At 42.9% G+C, this 20056-nt stretch overlaps 1 protein-coding gene across 1 annotated transcript; it reads left to right on the top strand.

Annotated features, from left to right (window-relative positions):
• The first annotated feature begins 648 nt into the window (after positions 1-648).
• On the top strand, positions 649-19358 carry LOC137534290 (uncharacterized). Its single transcript, XM_068255720.1, has 3 exons — positions 649-756; positions 7409-8115; positions 11524-19358. Exons 2-3 carry the CDS (start codon positions 7530-7532, stop codon positions 12315-12317), a joined length of 1380 nt encoding a protein of 459 aa, XP_068111821.1. The 5' UTR covers positions 649-756; positions 7409-7529; the 3' UTR covers positions 12318-19358.
• Positions 19359-20056: the final 698 nt, after the last annotated feature.

The raw sequence follows: 20056 nt of genomic DNA, 5'->3' as shown, positions 1-20056 counted from the left end.
TTGGGGGGCCCCATTGTAAAACTTGCATCGGGGCCCACAGCTCCTTGGCTATGCCACTGAGTTAAGGGGCTATTTATAATTCTAACTTGTTTGTTTGATTTACAGAAATTGTGAATTCTAATGATTTTAAGCACTTTAAGTAACTCTCTCAGGAAACCACTATCAACTTTTTGAAGATATGTCATCTGTTGCAGCCTGTACACTTCGCCATGATATGTACTTTAATGATTATATACAGTTTAGAGGAGACTTTTCATGTAATATTATATACTCTTTGACCACTAGATGGCACTCAGGGACTAAGTGTTTTTTCCTTGGGTGCAGTTATTCAATCTAACTGCGCCTGTGATATTATTTCTATATTATTTCTTCCTTTCTTTTTTCTGTTTGATATTCTGAATTCAGTAGTACTTCTCTTCTTTTTCTGAGAAGATTCCATCATGTATTCGTATAATTCCCTAGCGACGGGGATCGCTACTTTATTTTCCATGCAATGCTCCTTTCGCATAGAACTTACTATGACGTGCGCTCTGAGCGCCCCTTGGAGCGCACGGAAGTGGGGCGTCGGGTGCGGACAGCGTACGTCAGTGGAGCGCACGCATAGTCCATTTCCCTCCACCTGACCCTGCCAGACCAATAAAACCTCTCCAGTCCTCTCTTCCTTATCCTCCCCAGGGCCCAGAGGCTCAGGCAACCGGGGAGCTGTGAGGGCTGTCTTCCTCCCTAGTCCCTACACGGTTGTAGTTCTCTCTTTGGGTAAGCGGTCCACCGCCCTTTGCTTCTTTTTCTCTATTTCTGTAGCACTTTATCTGCATATTTGCACAGGATTGTTTATCTTAGGATATTTGCATATTTTGTGCACTTGCTTTTTGCACAGGATTGCAGTTGTGAACATTTTTGCAAGTTTATTTATATTTTGCAATTGGTTGCATTGATGCATAGGTATAGCTATCAGAAAGTGCAACCTAACCATTGAGTTCAATGTATTTGTATCAGAAAATGCAGCCCAACCAAACCCTAGGTCTCACACAGATCTCTCTACTTGGCAACTAATAACACCCCCCCCCCCCCCTCCCCAGGGAACAAAGAACCCCCTGGAGGGAAGTAATAAACCCCCAGCATAATAGAGATCTTGACCTAGGTCTGATCTCATTTACCTTGCTCTGTGCTTTGTACTGCTCAATGTAGAACAAAATGTGCTCATACCACTCCTTCCCACAGACCCTAAGCTCCCAGCCATGTCTATAGGGGCCCATTCACTGGTCGATTTCAGCGTTCGATCGATTGATTTGCACTGTGAAGAGAATGGTTCCCTCTGTAACAGCGAATTTACAGGAAGTACTTTGTTTACGATCCACTACAGGAGCCGCTCTCCTGCTCCTTCATCATGCGGCGCAGAGAGAAGTTGCTGATCTGAGGTCTTGTAGTGGCTAGCGAGGGGCCGGGGACTGTCATAGAGGAGGCGGCTGGTGAACAGGTAAATTTAGAGAGGCGTGGGTGAGATGCCGCTCTAGTGTCTCTACCGCCTGACGCACACCATTCACCTGGCATTATGGGCACCTGAGAGATGGAACACTAAAGGTCCTCTCTACAGGCTCTATTGGCTCTATCTGCAGTGGCGTCACCTGTCAGTATGACAAGTGTTCCTGCAGTGTCCCTGAGAGCAGCTTAAGTGTGTGTACTATGGGGAAAGACTATAGTTATATACAGTTAGGGACACACCTAGCACCTGAGAAAGGGCTTCGCCCGAAACATGTAGTGCAGTGTTCTCCCCAGGCTCCCCGGCTAGTTTTGAGGAGCACCCGGCTGTCATCGGCTCACTTCCTCCTATGCTATAAGCAGAGTTACGCAAAGAAGCACCAGCCCTGCATTCTGTCATATTGCCCTACCCGGCTACTTTTTCATGCCACCCGGCTGTAAAAAAAAATTCTGGGGAGAACACTGTAGTCTATGGTCTGTTCCAATACAGCTTGTTTGCTACTACGGCTCCTGAGTGCCATGTCTTCTTTTGATATTACTTGTGGTCTTTGCAGGAGTGGTGTACCTGCAAGACACTGAGCACCGGTTGGCCGATCTGCTTTCTGCTATACCTAAAGGTGGGGAGTCCTTCTACTGTTGCTATAACGTTAGAGAAGATGATCATTATCAGTTGTGCGGCAAGCTGCTAGTTTCCTCCCACATTGCATTAGTACGTCTCTGACGCCAGGATGGAAAAAGGAGACGGCACTTTTATGCTGGTTCCAACACGATTGCAAAATCGATCCTTCTCAATAGGAAACAGATCGGACATGTCAGAACTAATCTCCTGATTTTCGTCGATTATTTCTTCCTGTGATCCAATGACAGCAGCCATGTTGTTTGTAAACATTACACAGAGGCAGGCTTATCTGCACCATCAGCACTCAGACTGGAAAAAAAAAAACCTAATCCCCCCCCCGCCCCCTTTTCCCTCCTCTGCCCCCTCTTCCCTCCTCCCTCCTCCGCCTCTGAAATCTCTGGCTAGTAATACCTCCCCCTCCTGCCCAGACTGAGCTCCCATGAGCCCTTGCTACTGCCAAGGCTCTCTGAAAACTGTGGGTGGGGCTTATTTAGTTTATAGGGAATTAGAGTATTAAAACAAAAAAAGTATTTGGCCTGAGGAATGCCCTATAAACAAACAATAGGAAAGGAACACAATTATGCAATGAGTAAAAGTTAATCTCGGATCCACTTTAAGATCATGTATGGTTTTAGATTTTATGAAAACAGGTCATAGGGCTGGTGCACGCCTACAAGCGCTAGCTTAACCGCAAACGCTCAGCGATTTATTTATTTTTTTTATTTTTTTCACTTTGCTATACTTAACATTGAGGCTGAATTGCCTCAGAAATGCAGCATGACCCACATTTGCGTTTGAGAAAAAAAAAATCACATCGCTCTGGTGTGATCCATCCCATTCAAATACCAACACTTTTTCAAAGCGCTCTAGGCATGCACCAGCCCATACTCCTGAAAGTTAATCCTTCAGGAAATGACAAGAGTGCTGCATAGGTTACCCACCGATTCATTTGATGCTACAAGTGCAGTAACAATTCCAATCATATATAATATAGTTTATGTGCGATTAGTACCCCTGGATTGGGGAAAAACATGTTGATTGAAGCCCATGGTAGGCTAGATTGCTCCTGAGAGTGCTGGTGCAGCTCATTGTCCTTGGAGGACGTAGCAGGCTGCTATGTAATTTATGCGCGGCCACGGGGGAGCAGAAAGGACATACTGTGCATGCTCTTTGATGTATGTCTGGATTACAAGACCGGAGAGTCACCTGACTTGCAGGGAAGGAATGAAGGATTACAGAAAAACGGCGGCTGACGGAGGGGAAGGGAAGGCATGGTAAGTATTAGCTCATACTCCCCTGCCCACTGCATATTCGTTTTTGAAAAAAGCTGTTGACATCTGGTATCCTTTAACCTCTTTATCGGTAATCCCAAGTCAGGCTTGCGGAAATCCACAGCTCAGAGCAGTAATCCTGTGCCTGAGTTATATTGCAGGAGCTGCTGCAGATCTCTCTGGTATTTTTTTGTTGTTTTTAGGGTCTAAAACCTTGTGAAAAATTGCACGGCTTTTAGTCCCTAAATCTGGAAATATTCATAATGCCAGGGAGGTTAAGGTGTCAGATAAAGTGGGGGAATGATCAGAACCTCTGTCAGGTTTTCATATTCGTTTCGTTGCTGGGTGAGATGTTGACTAGTGTTGTACACTACAAGTAGCTCCGTATGTACCTACTCACAATCGAAATTTAAATTAGAGCACGGAGCTTTGTGTTTACCCTTGGTCCTCCCCTTTTTTTTTTTTTTTTTTTTTATACAAAATGAATATCTCTCTGTGAACTCCACCTTAAATGCTCTCTTTAGGGTCCGCCATCTCCCAGATTTATCTCCTTGGCCTCCCCCCTATGGTGCCCTTACTAAACAACCCATTATTCCCCCAGGCTGTTCTTCTCAAAGCTATGCCTGCTGGAGAAGGGGTGACATAATTAGAGGCCATGACCTCATACAAAATAAAGCTTGGATCCCACTTTCACAGATACGTGACTCACGTTCATGTCCATGTTTGGACGAATGGAGTCACATGCAATTTGTCCACTTTCTCAGTTCTCTGGGAAATAGGGAGCAACTTTCTAGACCACTCTCTACTTTTGAGAATTTATGTTTTATCTAAGGGCACCATTTAAAAAAACGCTTTTCCAATTATATTAACTTCTGCTCTCAGATACCACCTGGTCGCTAGAACTCAAATCTAAATGGGAATCAGAACTTAACTGTGTATTTTCTGATGAGCGTTGGCAGAAGATACTCACGCTAAATCAATCTGCCTCAATGTCCTCTCGGATCAAAGAGTCCAATTATAAAATCTTGTCCAGGTGGTACCTGACTCCGAGCAGATTAAATAAAATCTTCCCTAATACTAGCTCTCAATGTTGGCGATGTGACAATGCAGTAGGTTCATTAACCCATATATTCTGGGACTGCAAAGCTATAAAACCATTTTGGCAATCGGTCCAGAAATACATTAAAATTTTAACAGACGAGAGATCCGATTGAAGATCCCTCATAATACTTGCTCCATAATACCCCAAAACCCTTTAAAAAATTCAAGCACTCTCTTTCTCGCCCTTTGATCCCAGCTGCAAGAGTCCTTATTGCTCGCCACTGGAAATCACAATCTGTGCCTTCAATAAGGGAATGGATCAATGAGATAAAGTTTATCAGATGGAGTCTTTGACCCACACCTTACACGATAGGGACGAGGCCTTCTCACGTACATGGATTCACTGGGATATGTTTCTAGAATCAGAAGAATACCTACAAATTCCCCAGGATACATAACTATTTTACATTTTCCTCTTCGTAATGGGGTGATTCCACATTTTTCCTCGTAAACTTGAGTTTTTTACTAGATGACGTGAGATCTATTTGGGTTCGGCCCGACGCGGATCTTTCTATAACTCTTTCCTTCTTTATTTCATTCTAATGGGTTCTCTGGATCTGGTCTTCAGAGGACCTATTCTATTTCTCTCCTTTCCTCTGGTTTTCTTTCCTTCTCCCTCTTTCTTCCTTTCCCCTTACCCCTCTTCATATACTCCGTTTAATACTGGTAACACTACAGTTTTACTCTTTAAGCATTAATAGTGGGGGAAGGGATAGGCCCCTGAGCTTAGGATTTAAACTGTTGTGCACAATAGTTTGGAATGTTATATCTGACCTGTGGCTAGGAATGCCCCTCCCCACTAAGTGCTATTGTTATCTGTATTTATTTTGTTCAAGACTGTGATGAACCACTTGTTGCTACATATTCGTAGTGCACAACCCTAATCTTGACCCGCTTCTATGTGTTCAGAATGTTTGACTAAAATATTAACGCCAAAGGGACCAGAATTTGCGCTTAACTGTCAATTGAGCATTGCCTCTAGTTCAGTCTCTGGATTCTGGATTTAACCAACCTGCAGAATTGACAGCATTAGGATCTGGCAATACCTTTCCTCATGGCTGACCATGGCTCTCTTCTCAGAGTTGGCAGAGTCAGAACTCTCCATAGACACTAGATGGCATGTGCATATGCTCTGACTGACCAGTTTAGTGACAGAAGTTGCAGTTAGTGGTCAGAGCTGTTACGCAGGCATTGGGTAGCGGAGAAGACTGCCACACAACTCTGTTACTGAAAATGATTATTGTAGGAGGTAACAGGGTAAGGGACCAGGGGGAATTCAGGGGGCTGGAGGAGGCCCCAGGTAAGTAACTGGTTACTTTACATTTCACTCAACATTCCCTTTTCAGGACTGGCTCTGTCATTTTTACTGGAAGTACTCTTGAACGCCTAAATTGTGTCTGACTCTGTGTTCCCATTAACTTGCATTAAAACTCAAATCACACATTGCACATGAATAAAACAGACCTGCTGCCTGATTTTATTTTTTTCATATAGAATGCAATGCTATTGAAATACTTTACATATACAGTATGAAGTGTGCACCTTGCTTCAGGCACTTATATCTTGTTCTTCATTCATGTAAAGTGGAAATAGACCAGCGTTTGTATTAAAGAGAATCTGTACTCTGAAATTCTTACAATAAAAAGCATACCATTCTATTCATTATGTGCTCCTGGTCCCCTCTGTGCTGTTTCTGCCATTCTCTGCTGCAAACCTGGCTTGTAATTGCCAGTTTTAGGCAGTGTTTACAAACAAACTAACCAGCTTCTAATAGGCTCAGCTAAGCAGAGTGTGTTAGTCACACAGAGCCTGCAGGGGGTGTGTACAGCTTCTAGCTAATCACAAGCAGCCCTGCACATTCCAGTCTGACTGCCTCAGCCTGACTGTGCCGACTATAGAGAGAAGATTAGATCATATAACAGAGATAACACAGCTACTGTGCAATTAGGAAAAGCTGCAGTAAGCCAGACCACATTAGAAAAGGCATAGGAACTTATAGCATAGAAGAAATAAAGATAAACAATTTGTTACAGAGTCTCTTTAAAATAAATAAATATTCACTTCATATTTTGCTGGAAGATATACATTTCTCTTCTTAAAGCATACCCAAGGCAGGTGGAAAACGTTGACTATTAATGACATGAGTTGATCCACCATCAGCTCAACTAAAGTCCCCAGCTGGGTCGCGTACTACAGCGCATGTGCTGACCCAGTCGCTCACCTCCTCCATCGTGCTCCTGTGGCTGGGATCATAATGCGCATGTGTTTAAGACTCATAACTGCACCTGTGCAGAATGCTCCCGGCTATGAAAGCAGTGCACACCCCAGCCATGTTGTGGACTTTACGTGAGCTGACGGTAGATACATGGAGGGACCCGGAGGACACAAAGAGACCTTAAACACCAAATTACCCCCCCCCCCCTCCGCTTAGGTTTAATTTAATATAGCAATTATGCAGCTTGAAATGATCAAGAACAATGCATCACTTTTACTACAGCTCCTTATACACACTAGATTAAAGTCAGCTGTTGTGGTCGTAATCTGGCGTCTGTACAGCAGCCCCCAACCACCGCCCTGCCCCGTGATCTGCCAGGCAACGCACGATAGCTTTGTACTTGCCGCTTGCTTGGCCCACTGCATGACATCACATCTGTGCTCTCCATCAGCCCTCTGCTTCCTCCTCCCACCGAATGCATTGTCGGGCTGTAGGCTGACTGTGTCTGTACAGCCTCAGCCTAGCGATGACGCCTGAGGGTTTGGGTCCAAATACCGCCCGGCGACATCAGTCCTGCATGTGTAAGGGCCTTTAGTGATTTTTTTTTTTTTTTTTTTTTTTTTTTTTTTTATATACGCTACATAGTTGGCATTGGACAATAATAATAATTTTTCATAAATACCATGGTTGCCATTGATTATATATCTATTTCTTTACGTTTAGATGGATGTGAGACCAGGAGTAGAACAGAGTTTTTTTTTTTAACAGCCCTTTTTCTATGATGCAAAATTAAAAGTGAGTAATTTATCAGAAACGTGAAAAAGGCTCCCACAACAAGGCAAATATGAAGAAGGTACAACCTGCGAGCAGTACATCTGATATATCCTCCCAGTACTCTGTGGCTGCATCCCACAATCAGACCCAATGGGAAGGTAGTGATTCCACATCAAAACCTGAGGAACAGACTGCCCGTCATCAAACTCTTCAGGATCAAGAAGAAGACGACTCGTCTCCTGAGGAGGACGGCACATGTTCGCTGGAAGGAGACAAATCTGAAGATCTTACAGATGTAGAGACTATTATAATTCAGGATTCTCACCTCACACAAGATGGACAGGGATGTTGTTTACCAAGGCTCAGTGTGGGACGATCAAAAGAAATTTCAGAGGACCTCAGAAAAGAAGTGGTTAAGGCTTATCAGAATGGATTGGGCTACAAAAATATTTCTAAAGAACTGGGGCTCTGTAGGTCCACAGTGAGGCATATCATCTGCAAGTGGAAGAAATTCAGCACAGTTGCCACCCTTCCAAGAAGCGGGAGACCTACAAAGATCAGTGCAAAGGCACGCCTTACTATTCTTAAACAGATGGCAAAAAAACAGAGGGAGACTGCAAAGGCTCTGCAGGCATCTTTTACCCTTGATAACATCAGTAAGTACATATGGTCAGTTATGCTTTACATTTTTTGCCATTCATTATGTTAATGGGACACTCAGTAGCCACTTCTGTTGGCTGGCCTCCCCTCAGTGTTCTTGCTATAGCCCCCGGTGTGTTCACTTCGCGCACTCTTGGTGTACGCTCCCGGTCGACTGTGCACAGCAACCACCGCCAACTGGTCATCCGCGGCTACTACTGTTTCTAAGCCATGCATGCCCATGAGGCTCTTGGCTGCAGCTGCTGTGCACAGTCGTTTGAGTGTACTGGGTGAGCAGGGCTTGTGCCCTGCTCCTTTCTGGAATCTTTCAAGAGATGTAAACGCTACAGCAGCTGTACGGAGGCCGGGCATGAGAGTGGTCCACTGATTGTCTGAGGACCTAAAGATTGATGACATGCAACAGGGCAGAAGGTAAAAAGCTGTGAATTCCATCCATGCATAGCACTGACATGATCAGCATGATGGCAGCTCTCAAGAAGTAAAACAGTTGAAATCCATTATGGCAGTGATCTGCAAACTTGGCTCTCCAGCTGTTAACTAATGCATTGCGGGAGTCTGACAGTCAGTCTTGATTCATAAAGGCAAATGCGTTGTGGGACTTGTAGTTTCTTAACAGCTGGAAAGCCAAGTTTGCAGATGACTGAGTTATGGGAAAAAGTAAAGGTTGTGTTCTACAACAAATTCCAATCAAAAAGGCACTGCAATTTTATCTATGCACATTGTGTGCCTTGTCATTGCAATTGTTGCGTGTTCCAATGGGTTTAATGGCACGTTTGCAATTTGTGACGGAATATGAGTATTAGAAAAATTATAAAATCAGTTGATCGCAGGGAAATTCCATAGCACCGCAATTACTATTTTTGTTTTCTTGTGTGCCTATGCTTTCTATATACACAGGGAAAAAGCAGCTGGACAAACCCTTGCAATTGGGCAAATCCATGTTGCAGTCGCATTTCACTAATGGCAAACCCCCTCACAATTTCCATTAGAGCCCGTATCCTTGCGCCTTGAGTCTGGTACTTAAAGGACAACTATCAAAGTTAAAGGGATACTGTAGGGGGGTCGGGGGAAAATGAGTTGAAGTTACCCGGGGCTTCTAATGGTCCCCCGCAGGCATCCTGTGCCCGCGCAGCCACTCACCGATGCTCCGGCCCCGCCTCCGGTTCACTTCTGGAATCTCAGACCTTAAAGTCAGAAAACCACTGTGCCTGCATTGCCATGTCCTCGCTTCCCTTGATGTCACCAGGAGCGTACTGCGCAGGCACAGACCATACTGGGCTTGTGCTATACACTCCTGGTGACATTAGCGGGAACGAGGACACGGCAACGCAGGCGCAGGGGTTTTCTGACTTTAAAGTCTGAAATTCCAGAAGTGAGCCAGAGGCGGGGCCGGAGCATCGGTGAGTGGCTGCGTGGGCACAGGATGTCTGCGGGGGACCATTAGAAGCCCGAGGTAACTTCAACTCATTTCCCCCCGACCCCCGATTCCACCCCCCCCCCCCCCCCCCCCCCTACAGTATTCCTTTAACTACAATTTTAAATGCCACATATATTTCCAGTAATCACTAGCAAATAATAGCAAACATACAAAGGTGTGTTTTTTTTTTTTTTTTTTTTTTTGTTTTTTTGTGAAGAAAATATGACATTTTACAGAGGACAATTTTCAGTGTGGGCATTACTATGGAGGACTGTACCCAGTACATCCAGAATACAGAAACAGCCCTCATTGGCTGTAATCCTGTGATAGAGAACAGAGATACAGCATCAATTAGTGTGTAAATAGCTCATCAGCTGTTCCTGTGTCCCGTTCCCTCTCTGCTCACCCAGTACTAAAGTAAACAGAGATTACCGCCAGGAAGAGCTCATTCTGAATGGTGGGTGGAAGCATGCAAAAACAGGAATAAAGTAATGCTAGTTGCACACTGAGATTTTCTGGCTGATTTACTGTGAGATCGATTATTTCTAACACGTCTGATCTGATTTCCTATTGAAGTGAACGGGAAACGGTCCGAAATCGATCATAAAATGCTCGGAAATCGATCGTAAATCAGATTGGACATGTTGGAAATAATCGATCTGACAGTAAATCATCTCATAGTGTGTATCTAGAATTAGACTCCTCTATTCAGATCCTTTTTATCTGTAGCTGAAAAGTGTGTGTGTGTGTGTGTGTGTGTGTGTGTGTGTGTGTGTGTGTGTGTGTGTGTGTGTGTGTAGCAGTGTGTGTAGCAGTGTGTGTAGCAGTGTGTGTAGCAGTGTGTGTAGCAGTGTGTGTAGCAGTGTGTGTAGCAGTGTGTGTAGCAGTGTGTGTGTGTAGCAGTGTGTGTAGCAGTGTGTGTGTGTGAAACAAACAGTAAATCACCTGTGATAAATTTCAGAATGTAAATCGGGGAGAGGAAATCATTTACAATGGGCAAACACTGACTAATTTATAAAAAATAAGCATGTTTATTACATTATTTTCACTACAGTTTCTATATAAGAATAGCTTTGTATATTTTGAACTGACCTGAAGAGGTCGTGGTTTTTTTTTTGTTTTTTTTTGTAATTTTGGAAAAACTGAATAAAAGTGGCCATCAGATAGATCCCTCTCAGATAATTATCTGATCAGAGGGAGATCTATCCGATTGAATCCCTCCAGACACTGTACACATTTTTAATAGATTTCAGCATGAAATCAATTGTAAATATGTACGCACCCTCTGGGTCTCCCAGTTAGGGCTTAAGGTGGCCATACACTCATTATGCTGGGCATACACGGGTCGATCTGGCGGCCGATTAGCCGCTGGATCGACTCCCGCCGCGTCCGCCCGGATCGATTACCGCTCGTCCCTGCCAGCACTTCTCATCTCCCGCTCGATTCGCCGCTATTGTCCGGCCGCGGGTATCGAGCACGGAATCTATCCCCGCAGTGATCGGACACGTCGGATATTATCAATCGAGCCATCAGCGAGCTGTGTATGCCCAGCATTAGATTAGCAGCAGATAGATCATCAGATTTCTGATCTATCTGATGTGTTTAGGAACATTTTTGTTTTTGTTTACTAGGAACAGACTTCCAATAGATTTCAGTTTGAAATCTATTGAAAATCGATCTGAAGGCTTTTTTTTTTTTTTTTACCATCAGATTTCCATTCGGGCCAATGCAAAATGAAAAGCAATCTCAGCAGATCGACCTAGATTTTCCAGCAGATCGATCGAAATTGTCCACAAATCGGTCGATTGGTCAATCGATTTTGATCGATTGGCCAAAAATCTACTGAGTGTATGGGCCCCTTAAATCTCCTCCAAGAAGGTTAGTTTTTGTGTATTTAGTCAAATCAGGTGTTTAATGTAAAATGCCACTTTTGGTATACATTATAGATAGCATTAAATTTCTTTTTTTTTTTTTTTCCCCATTTTAGATGGCTGTGAGACCAGCAGTAAGACTGGATTGTTTCCCAGCCCTTTTTCTATGATGGAGGATAAAAATAATAGTAATATATGTAAAGAAGACCCCCATAACAGGGCAAATATGAGGAGGGTACAGCCTGTGGGGAATACATCTCTTATATCCTCACTGCACAATCAAACACAATGGAGAGTCAGTGATTCTGCATCTGAACCTGAGGAACACACTGAAGATGATCATGACAACTTAGTGGCCGACCATCAAGCTGTTCAGGTTAAAGAAGACGAAGACTCGTCTACTGAAAAGGAGGACACAGGTTCTGTGGAAGGAGACAAATCTGAAGATCTTACAAATGTTGAGACAGTTATGATTCAGGACTCTCCCCTCACACGGGATGCACAGGGACGTTGTATACCAAAGCTCAGTGTGGGACGATCAAAAGAGATTTCAGAGGACCTCAGACAAAAAGTGGTTGAGGCTCATAAAAGTGGAAAGGGCTACAAAAGCATTTCTAAAGAATTAGGCCTTCATCGGTCTACGGTGAGGCAGATCATTTACAAGTGGAAGAAATTCAGCACAGTTCTCACTCTCCCTCGAAGTGGACGACCTACAAAGATCAGTGCAAAGGCACGCCGTACTATCGTTAAACAGATGACGACAAATCCGAGGGTGACATCAAAGGATCTGCAGGCATCTCTTGCCCTAGATAACATCTGTGTCCATCAGTCCACCATAAGAAAAACACTGAGCAAGTGGTGTTCATGGGACTTTACCAAGGAGGAAATCGCTGAGCTCCAGAAGGATTAAATTCTGCTTGCTTCAGGTTGGATGAAGACCTCAAACACTCCTCAGCCCTGAAGGAATGCTGTCCATTGAAAAGCTGGAACAAAGTTTTGGAACTTTTTCTTCAATGTACATATCATAGTACAGTAGAGTCCTTAGATTCAACTAACCAGCAGTCTCAACCAACCAACACAAATTGCTGGCAGTAGTTACAGTGGTGAAGGCCAACTTCTCAGGCTGTTTGGGCTCTGCTGTACTTAGCCACTAGCCGACCGCGTCACGCCAATGGCCATGGATGCAGCCCCAGGACCGCCTAACGCCTATTGGTGTAAGGTCCTGGAGCAGGGGTTTCCAGAAGATCACTAATGCGTCTCATCTTGGTCTCCCACCCGTTCGCCGCTCGAAGACTGTTAGATGGCGAAACCGCCGTCTATTAACCTAGTACAGCACTGCGATCTAAGGTAGCGCTGTACTGGGGACAGCCGTGTGACATGGCTGTCCCCCTGGGACACAGAAGAGGGATCAGCTCTCATAGGCTGAAGCCTGTGACAGCCGATCACCGTCATTGGCTGGCTGGGGGGAGGGAGTTAGGAGGAATAAATACTACATTTTATTAAAAAATATTTATTTAAAAAAAAAAAAACACTAGGGGAATGATCAGACCCTACCAACAGAAAGCTCTGTTGATGGGGAGAAAAGGGGGAGGTGGGGAAGGAAATCACTTGTGTGCTGTGTTGTGCGGCCCTGCAGGTCGGCCTTAAAGCTGCAGTGGCCCATTTAGCAAAAAAATGGCCTGGTCATTTGGGGGGTTTAACACTGCGGTACTCAAGAGGTTAAAGACTGGGTTTCACTAATCCCCCAAGTTAAAGCGGACCCAAACCAAACTTTTTTTTTTTTTTTTTTTAATTAAAAATATTTAGTTGCACCACTCTGACACATACAAAGATAAACACTCCTTCAAGCCTATGAGCATTTCAGTGCATGCTTTTCACCTTTTTTTTTTTTTTTTTTTTTTTTTTCATAACTAGGATTATATTGGGGGCAGCCCTTAGTAATTCCTCCATTGCCAGACACCACCTACTTCACCAGTTTGCCGGATTTTGTCCCGGCAATTTGAAAGGAAGGGAGGGGTTCCACCAATAAATGTAAAATATTTTATAATTGTCATCATGCATCTGAAAAAAGGCTGCTATTTATTATTATAATTTAGAAAATTGATTTTATTTCTGAAATCTTGTATTTTTAATTTAGGTCCACTTTAATATACTTTTATATAGTATGTATATAAAGTGGCGTATAATATTGTTTTCGTTTGGCCTATTTTTAACATTTAGTCCTAAGCAACCAGAAACCACACTAATCTGGCATCAGCCATTCACCATCTGTGCCGGATAACTAAGACTTCACTATATTTGGATTTTTTGTTAAGCGCGTCGTTACCAAAGACTCATACCAACTGTGAAGTATGGTAGACGGAGTATAGTGTTCTATATCTGATGCCTCAAGGTTGCCAAACAGTGAGAGAGATAAATCTGTGCCAAATCAGGAAAGTCAAACTGCATCTTTCTGTGCTACTTAACACAGAAGCTGGATTATGCAAAAACATAATAAGCTTGATTTATCTAGTTCTCCATAGTCCTGATTGTAAGCAATCTTTCAAACCAATTATCCCTAGTAATTTTTACCAATGCTTAGTAAAATGTACCCGTAGAAATTCTAGAGTCCTGACCTCAGTCTCAGTGAAGACTTGTGGTCTGAACAAAATATGAACCATTAAAGTAGGATATAGCAAAAAAAAAAAAATATGGAAACTGTAATCAGGAACAGTCAAAAAGTCTTCCTAAATGTTGAGCATATCTGATTAGTATTTACAGAAAATATGCAGTTGGCGTAGCAATAGGGGTTGCAGAGGTTGCGACCGCATCGGGGCCCTTGGGCCAGAGGGGCCCCGTAGAGCCCTCCCTGAACTTCAGTATTAGCTCTCTATTGGTCCTGTGTTCATAATAATCACTTCTATAGATGCTTTGAATAGTGGTAATCACTAACAAACTGTTCCCCAACCCCTTCTTGCACCTCATACACTGTAGTTGCTATTGGCAGGTTTTGGTGCGCCGTATCAATTGTTATGTATAGAGTGCTTGGAGGGGGCCCATGTAAAACTTGCATTGAGGCCTACAGCTCCTTGGCTACGCCACTGTTCATCACATTTTCCTGGGTAAAAAAAAAAAAAAATAGTGGATTACCCATCTCATAAATATCCTTGTTTAATTGGAGATACAGTGGTCACATGACCAGAAATGTGGAAAACTGCCAGATTTTCTCTTTAAGGTTTTCTCCATAAGGCCTTGTGGAGCCACATAGGGCGTAGTGGTAGGTGGGTGATTGCCAGGCCAGCTTGACTCCTCATCTATAAGGCCTGGAGGAAGGAGAATGAGAGGTCACCTCACTTATAGAAAACTGCAAGAGTCTAATGCTACGTACACACATGCGACAACGATCGTTCGTTGAGGACGACGAACGAACTTTTAATTGATGAAAGAACGACCTAAGTAAAGTTAGTTTTAAAAAGGTGTGTAACGATCTGATCGTTAGAACGAACGTTACATCACGTAAAGCAACTATTGCGCCTGCGCATAAAAATGAGAAGTTTCACAGAGAAATTGTGAAATGTGCATGTCAAGTCTAGTACGAACGACAGTTTCCAACGATGTACTACTTTTGCAAACGATCGTCGTTGGTTAAAATCCGCCGAGACAGAACTTTCTTTTGTAGCGATTTGGCTCGTTCGTCGTTTGTCTTAATAGTCGGTGGTTCGTTTTTTGTAACGATCGTCGTTGGTAAAGATCGGGGAACGATCGTTACAAACGACTATAGTCGCATGTGTGTACGCACCTTAATGGCTGCCATAATAATGAAACAGTCCAATTCAACAGGGAGGGGAAACTGACATGGCCAGCCCATGGTCACATGATTTGTGGGCCTGTCTACTAAAAGCCAAGATATGTAGGGCATTTTAACATCAATTGCTGCTTTATTTATATTTTCTAATGATAAACTGGGATTGCTTCAGCCAGAGCATGGTGAAACCGGATACTGCATCTAGGTCTAGCTCTGTGCGATCAGTTAGCCTGCGTTCCATGGGGCTTGCGCTGGAAATACAGTAATACATACTGTATTGACACAGATCAGGTAACACAGTGATGATGATAAACCCTTGTGTCACACTGTTTACTGTACTACTTTTTCCATAATACAAGGTGCCTTCAAAGGCGCTGCCAATAAAGGAGATTCATATAATCGCCAAATATAGAGTCTACCTACGTTTACAATCACAGATCTTCTAATTCCACTTATGTCTTTTGATAAAGGAATCTTATAATCTATTGGCTAATAAAACATTGGCAATGTAAATATTCAGATTTTTAATTATAGTTTGTGTAATGATCAGTTCACATTTTAGAAAAGTTGTGGCTGTTTACGGATATGCCACATGCTAAAGAACTGCAGTTTTCTATTTACTCACACAGAGATTAACTTTCTGGACACCACCATATACATCAGGGGTAACAACATACAAACCTCTGTGTAGCGCAAACCTACAGACCGTCCCACGTACCTAAGATGTGACAGTTTTCATCCCAAGCACATTAAGAACTCTATATTTTACACCCAAGCTATAAGGTACAACCGGATTTGTTCTGACAGGATGGACAGAGACAAGAACCTGGATCGCCTTAAGAACACTTTCATTAAACAAGGTTACAGTACTCCTATGGCTGAGGCCCAAATTAGGAAAGCCAGCATCATCCCCAGGACTGAACTCCTGAAATATAAGCAAAACCAGAAAGAGGAACGTGTCCCTTTCGTTGTCCCCTACAACCCACACCTGGAAATCTTAGAGAGTCTGTAACAAATTTTTCAGCCTTAGTTCTTCTATCCTATAAGTTCCTATGCCTGTTCTAATGTGCTCTGGCTTACTGCAGCCTTTCCTAATTGCACTGTCTCTGTAATAAATCTTATCTCCTTTCCTCTGTCGTCTGTCAGGCTAAGGCTTGAATGTGTGGAATGTGCAGGGCTGCTTGTGATTGGATAGAAGCGATACACACCCTCTGCAGGCCCCCTGCACACTCTGTATGACTCACACACTCTGTTTATGTGAGCCTATCACAAGCTGGTTAGTTTGTTTGTAAACCATGCCTAAAACTGTTAATTACAAGCCAGGATTGCAGCAGAGAGTGGCAGAAACAGCACAGAGGGACACAGGAGAAAATAAGGAATAGAATGGTATGCTTTTTAGTGTAAGAATATTAGAGTACAGATTCTCTTTAACCACTTCACCACTGATGGGTTTTACCCCTTTAACACCAGAGCAATTTTCACCTTTCAGCGCTCCTTCCATTCATTCGTCTATAACTTTATCATTACTTATCACAATTAAATGAACTAGATCTTGTTTTTTCCGCCACCAATTAGGCTTTCTTTAGGTGGGACATTATGCCAAGAATGATTTTATTCTAAATATGTTTTAATGGGAAACCTGAAAAATAATGAATTTTCCCCACATTTTTCCTGTTTTTGGCCATTATAGTTTTTAAATAATGCATGCTACTGTAATTAAAACCCATGAAATGTATTTGCCCATTTGTCCCGCTTATAAAACCGTTTAAATTATGTCCCTATCACAATGTTTGGCGCCAATATTTTATTTGGAAATAAAGGTGCATTTTTTTCAGTTTTGCGTCCATCCCTAATTACAAGCCCATAGTTTATAAAGTAACAGTGTTCTACCCTCCTGACATAAATATTTAAAACATTCAGTCCCTAAGGTAACTATTTATGTATTTTTTTTAATTGTAAATTTTTTTTAAAAAAATGTAATTACAAAAAAAAATGGGGAGTGTGAGAGGTAATGAGTTAATTTTTTTTGTGTATAATTAATCTATTTGTATGGGAAAAATGCTTTAGGGTGTAGTTTTACTATTTGGCCACAAAATGGCAACAGTAACTTTTTGTTATTATTATTATTATTATTCCGTGGCGCTGTACAATGTAAGAAAACAAACAAGGGATACATAATGATACAGACAATGATATAAATCAAATATGAACACTGATACAAGATACAGCACTGCTGATTACAATTTGATTTAACATGATGACTAAAATGTATAAATGTCTAGCAGTGTGCAAGCAATTAAATTAATAAGTCCATGACACAAAAGGGTGAGAGCCCTGCCCTTGTGAGCTTACAATCTGAAGGAATGGGGTGGAAACAAGAGGTGGGGATGTATACAGTATATGTACAGGCAGTGCGTAATTAGGTTATTTAGTGGGTGCATGGCCTAAGCTAGAGAATATGCTTGTCGGAAAAGGTGGGTTTTGAGGGAGCGTTTAAAGATTTCAAAGGTGGGAAAGTGGCGGATGTGTTGTGGAAGGGCATTCCAGAGGAGGGGTGAGGCACGTGAGAAGTCTTGTACACGTGAATGTGAGGAGGTAATTGTAGAAGAGGATAGAAGAAGCTCGTGTGCAGATCTGAGATTGCGGTTGGGTTGGTATCTGGAGACTAGTGAGGAGATGTACAGGGGAGAGAGATTGTGGAGAGCTTTGTAGGTTAGGGTTAAGAGTTTGAACTGAATCCTCTCATTAATTGGTAGCCAGTGAAGAGCTTGACAGAGAGGGTCAGCAGAGGAAGAGTGAGAGGAGAGATGAATGAGACGAGCAGCAGAGTTCAGTACAGAATTGAGCGGTGTTAGTCGGTTAGTTGGAAGTCCACCAAGCAATATATTGCAATAGTCCAATCGAGATATAATAAGAGCATGTACTAACATTTGGTTTAATGCGACCTCCAAGCGTCCTTCCGGACGTTTGGAGGAAGTACTAGGAGGCTGGTAACGGTTTTTTTTTTCACAATGATCGCGCTGCTTAGCGGAGAAGCAGCGGATCATTGCACGGCTTAGATCAACGAATGGGAATGGATTTTCCCGTTCACTGATCTCCTCCGGGCGAGCGGCCGGCGGCCGGCGGCGTGTTTACCCGTGGGAATGCGCGCTAGAGCGAGCGGGAGCGCAGAAAGTACGGATTTCTCCGTCCCTGGGGGTGAAAGGATGGAAAAAGGGACGGAGAAATTCGTACGGGCTGGGGTAGAGTGGTTAAGGAAGATTGCTAAGGAACTTCATCCCATTTTACACAAGGATCACAGACTGAGAACGATATTCCCTAAACCTCCACTCTTGTCATATCGGCAACCGCACAATCTAAAACAGATGATTGTCAGGAGTTCTTTGAATAGGCCTCAACAAAACGGCACATCACCCTGCCAACAAAAAATATGTGGGACCTGCAGACACATTTACTCCACTGACAGGTTAATGATACAGGAGTACAGAGTACAAGGCACATTTTCCTGTGGTTCCACCAATCTGGTATATCTGGTCATGTGTGCTAAATGCCCCAATGTTATGTACGTGGGAGAAACTGGACAAACTCTGCGCAAACGTATGAATGGACACAGGCACACTATTAATGATACTAAATTTGGACTCCCAGTTGCTACACACTTTCGGTCCAATGGACACAGCATGGATGATCTTCGTGTCACTGCCCTGAAGGGTCGCTTCAAAACGTCAAATGATCGATTAATAGCAGAAACAAAATTTATAAATCGGTTCAAAGCTGTGGAGAAGATTTTGAATAAGGACAACAACTTTTTATATTGGTATGAGGCTGATGATATTTGAACTTTTTCAGCCATTCTAGCTGAACTTGTGAACTAAGAATTTACGATACATCTGGGTCAATCCTAATCCCAGGTCTGTGAGCATGGAGTAAACCAGGATCCTTATCTCAGCTAAAAACCTCTAACCCCATTCAGATGGTCTGTTTGAAATAAGGCATCTTAATGACGTATTTATGCTTGAACAAAATATCTGTTTTCCCTTTTGATGTTGCATGTATATAAGCTGTCTGTACCACCAGCCTGCAAACTAACAGGATATAAGCCTGACGAAGGCTGCAAGGCTAAAAGCTTGCTTATTTTTATTCACTCTTAGTTAGCCAATAAATTGTATCATCCTGATTTATAACTTCTTGCTTTTACTGATGGCTAACCCGGTACAATACCGTACTGCTACTATTTACTTCAACAACACTTGTAGTGACTCGGAAAATGTCAGCTGTCTTGTCATGTATTAATTTTTTTTTCTCTCCCAGGCCCTTATTTAATGCCATTTTATTAAGTTTTCTCCTAGGTGATATTTTCACGCATATATGCAAAAAATGGTGCTGAGAAATTTGAGCCCAGGGTGAAGCCAAAAAAGGGATTGTGCTGTTTTTGTTTTTTTCATAATTTGGACTCTGCCTTTTGCTGGTGCAAACTCCCCTCTAAGCGCCTTTATAGCCGACCGTAATCCACATTATAGCCTATGGTGGTGCCCAACTGTCCGGCGCCCTTTTTGCCTGACTTGTATTTTCACACCTTTATCATTAAAATGCTTTTTAAAGGGAACCTTAACTGAGAGGGATATGGATGTTTCCTTTTAAACAATATTAGTTGCTTGTCAGTCCTGCTGATCTCTTTGGCTGCAGTAGTGGCTGAATCACACACCTGAAACAAGCATGCAGCTAATCCAGTCTGACTTCAGTCAGAGCACCTGATCTGCATGCTTGTTGAGGGGCTGTGAATAAAAGTATTAGAGACACAACATCAGCAGGAGAGTCCAGCAACTGGTATTATTTTAAAAGAAAAATCCACACCCTTCTCAGTT

Source organism: Hyperolius riggenbachi, chromosome 10 (genome assembly GCF_040937935.1).
Source record: "Hyperolius riggenbachi isolate aHypRig1 chromosome 10, aHypRig1.pri, whole genome shotgun sequence".
Classification (NCBI taxonomy): domain Eukaryota; kingdom Metazoa; phylum Chordata; class Amphibia; order Anura; family Hyperoliidae; genus Hyperolius; species Hyperolius riggenbachi.
Note: the sequence above shows the minus strand (reverse complement) of the source record. Positions and strands in the feature narration are given on the sequence as shown.

Excerpts from the sequence above, each read along its gene's own strand:
- LOC137534290 (XM_068255720.1), top strand. The coding sequence starts at position 7,530 with ATGAAGAAGGTACAACCTGCGAGCAGTACATCTGATATATCCTCCCAG. Across the intron at positions 8,116-11,523 it reads TTTTACCCTTGATAACATCA|ATGGCTGTGAGACCAGCAGT; the intron begins GTAAGTACATAT and ends TCCCCATTTTAG.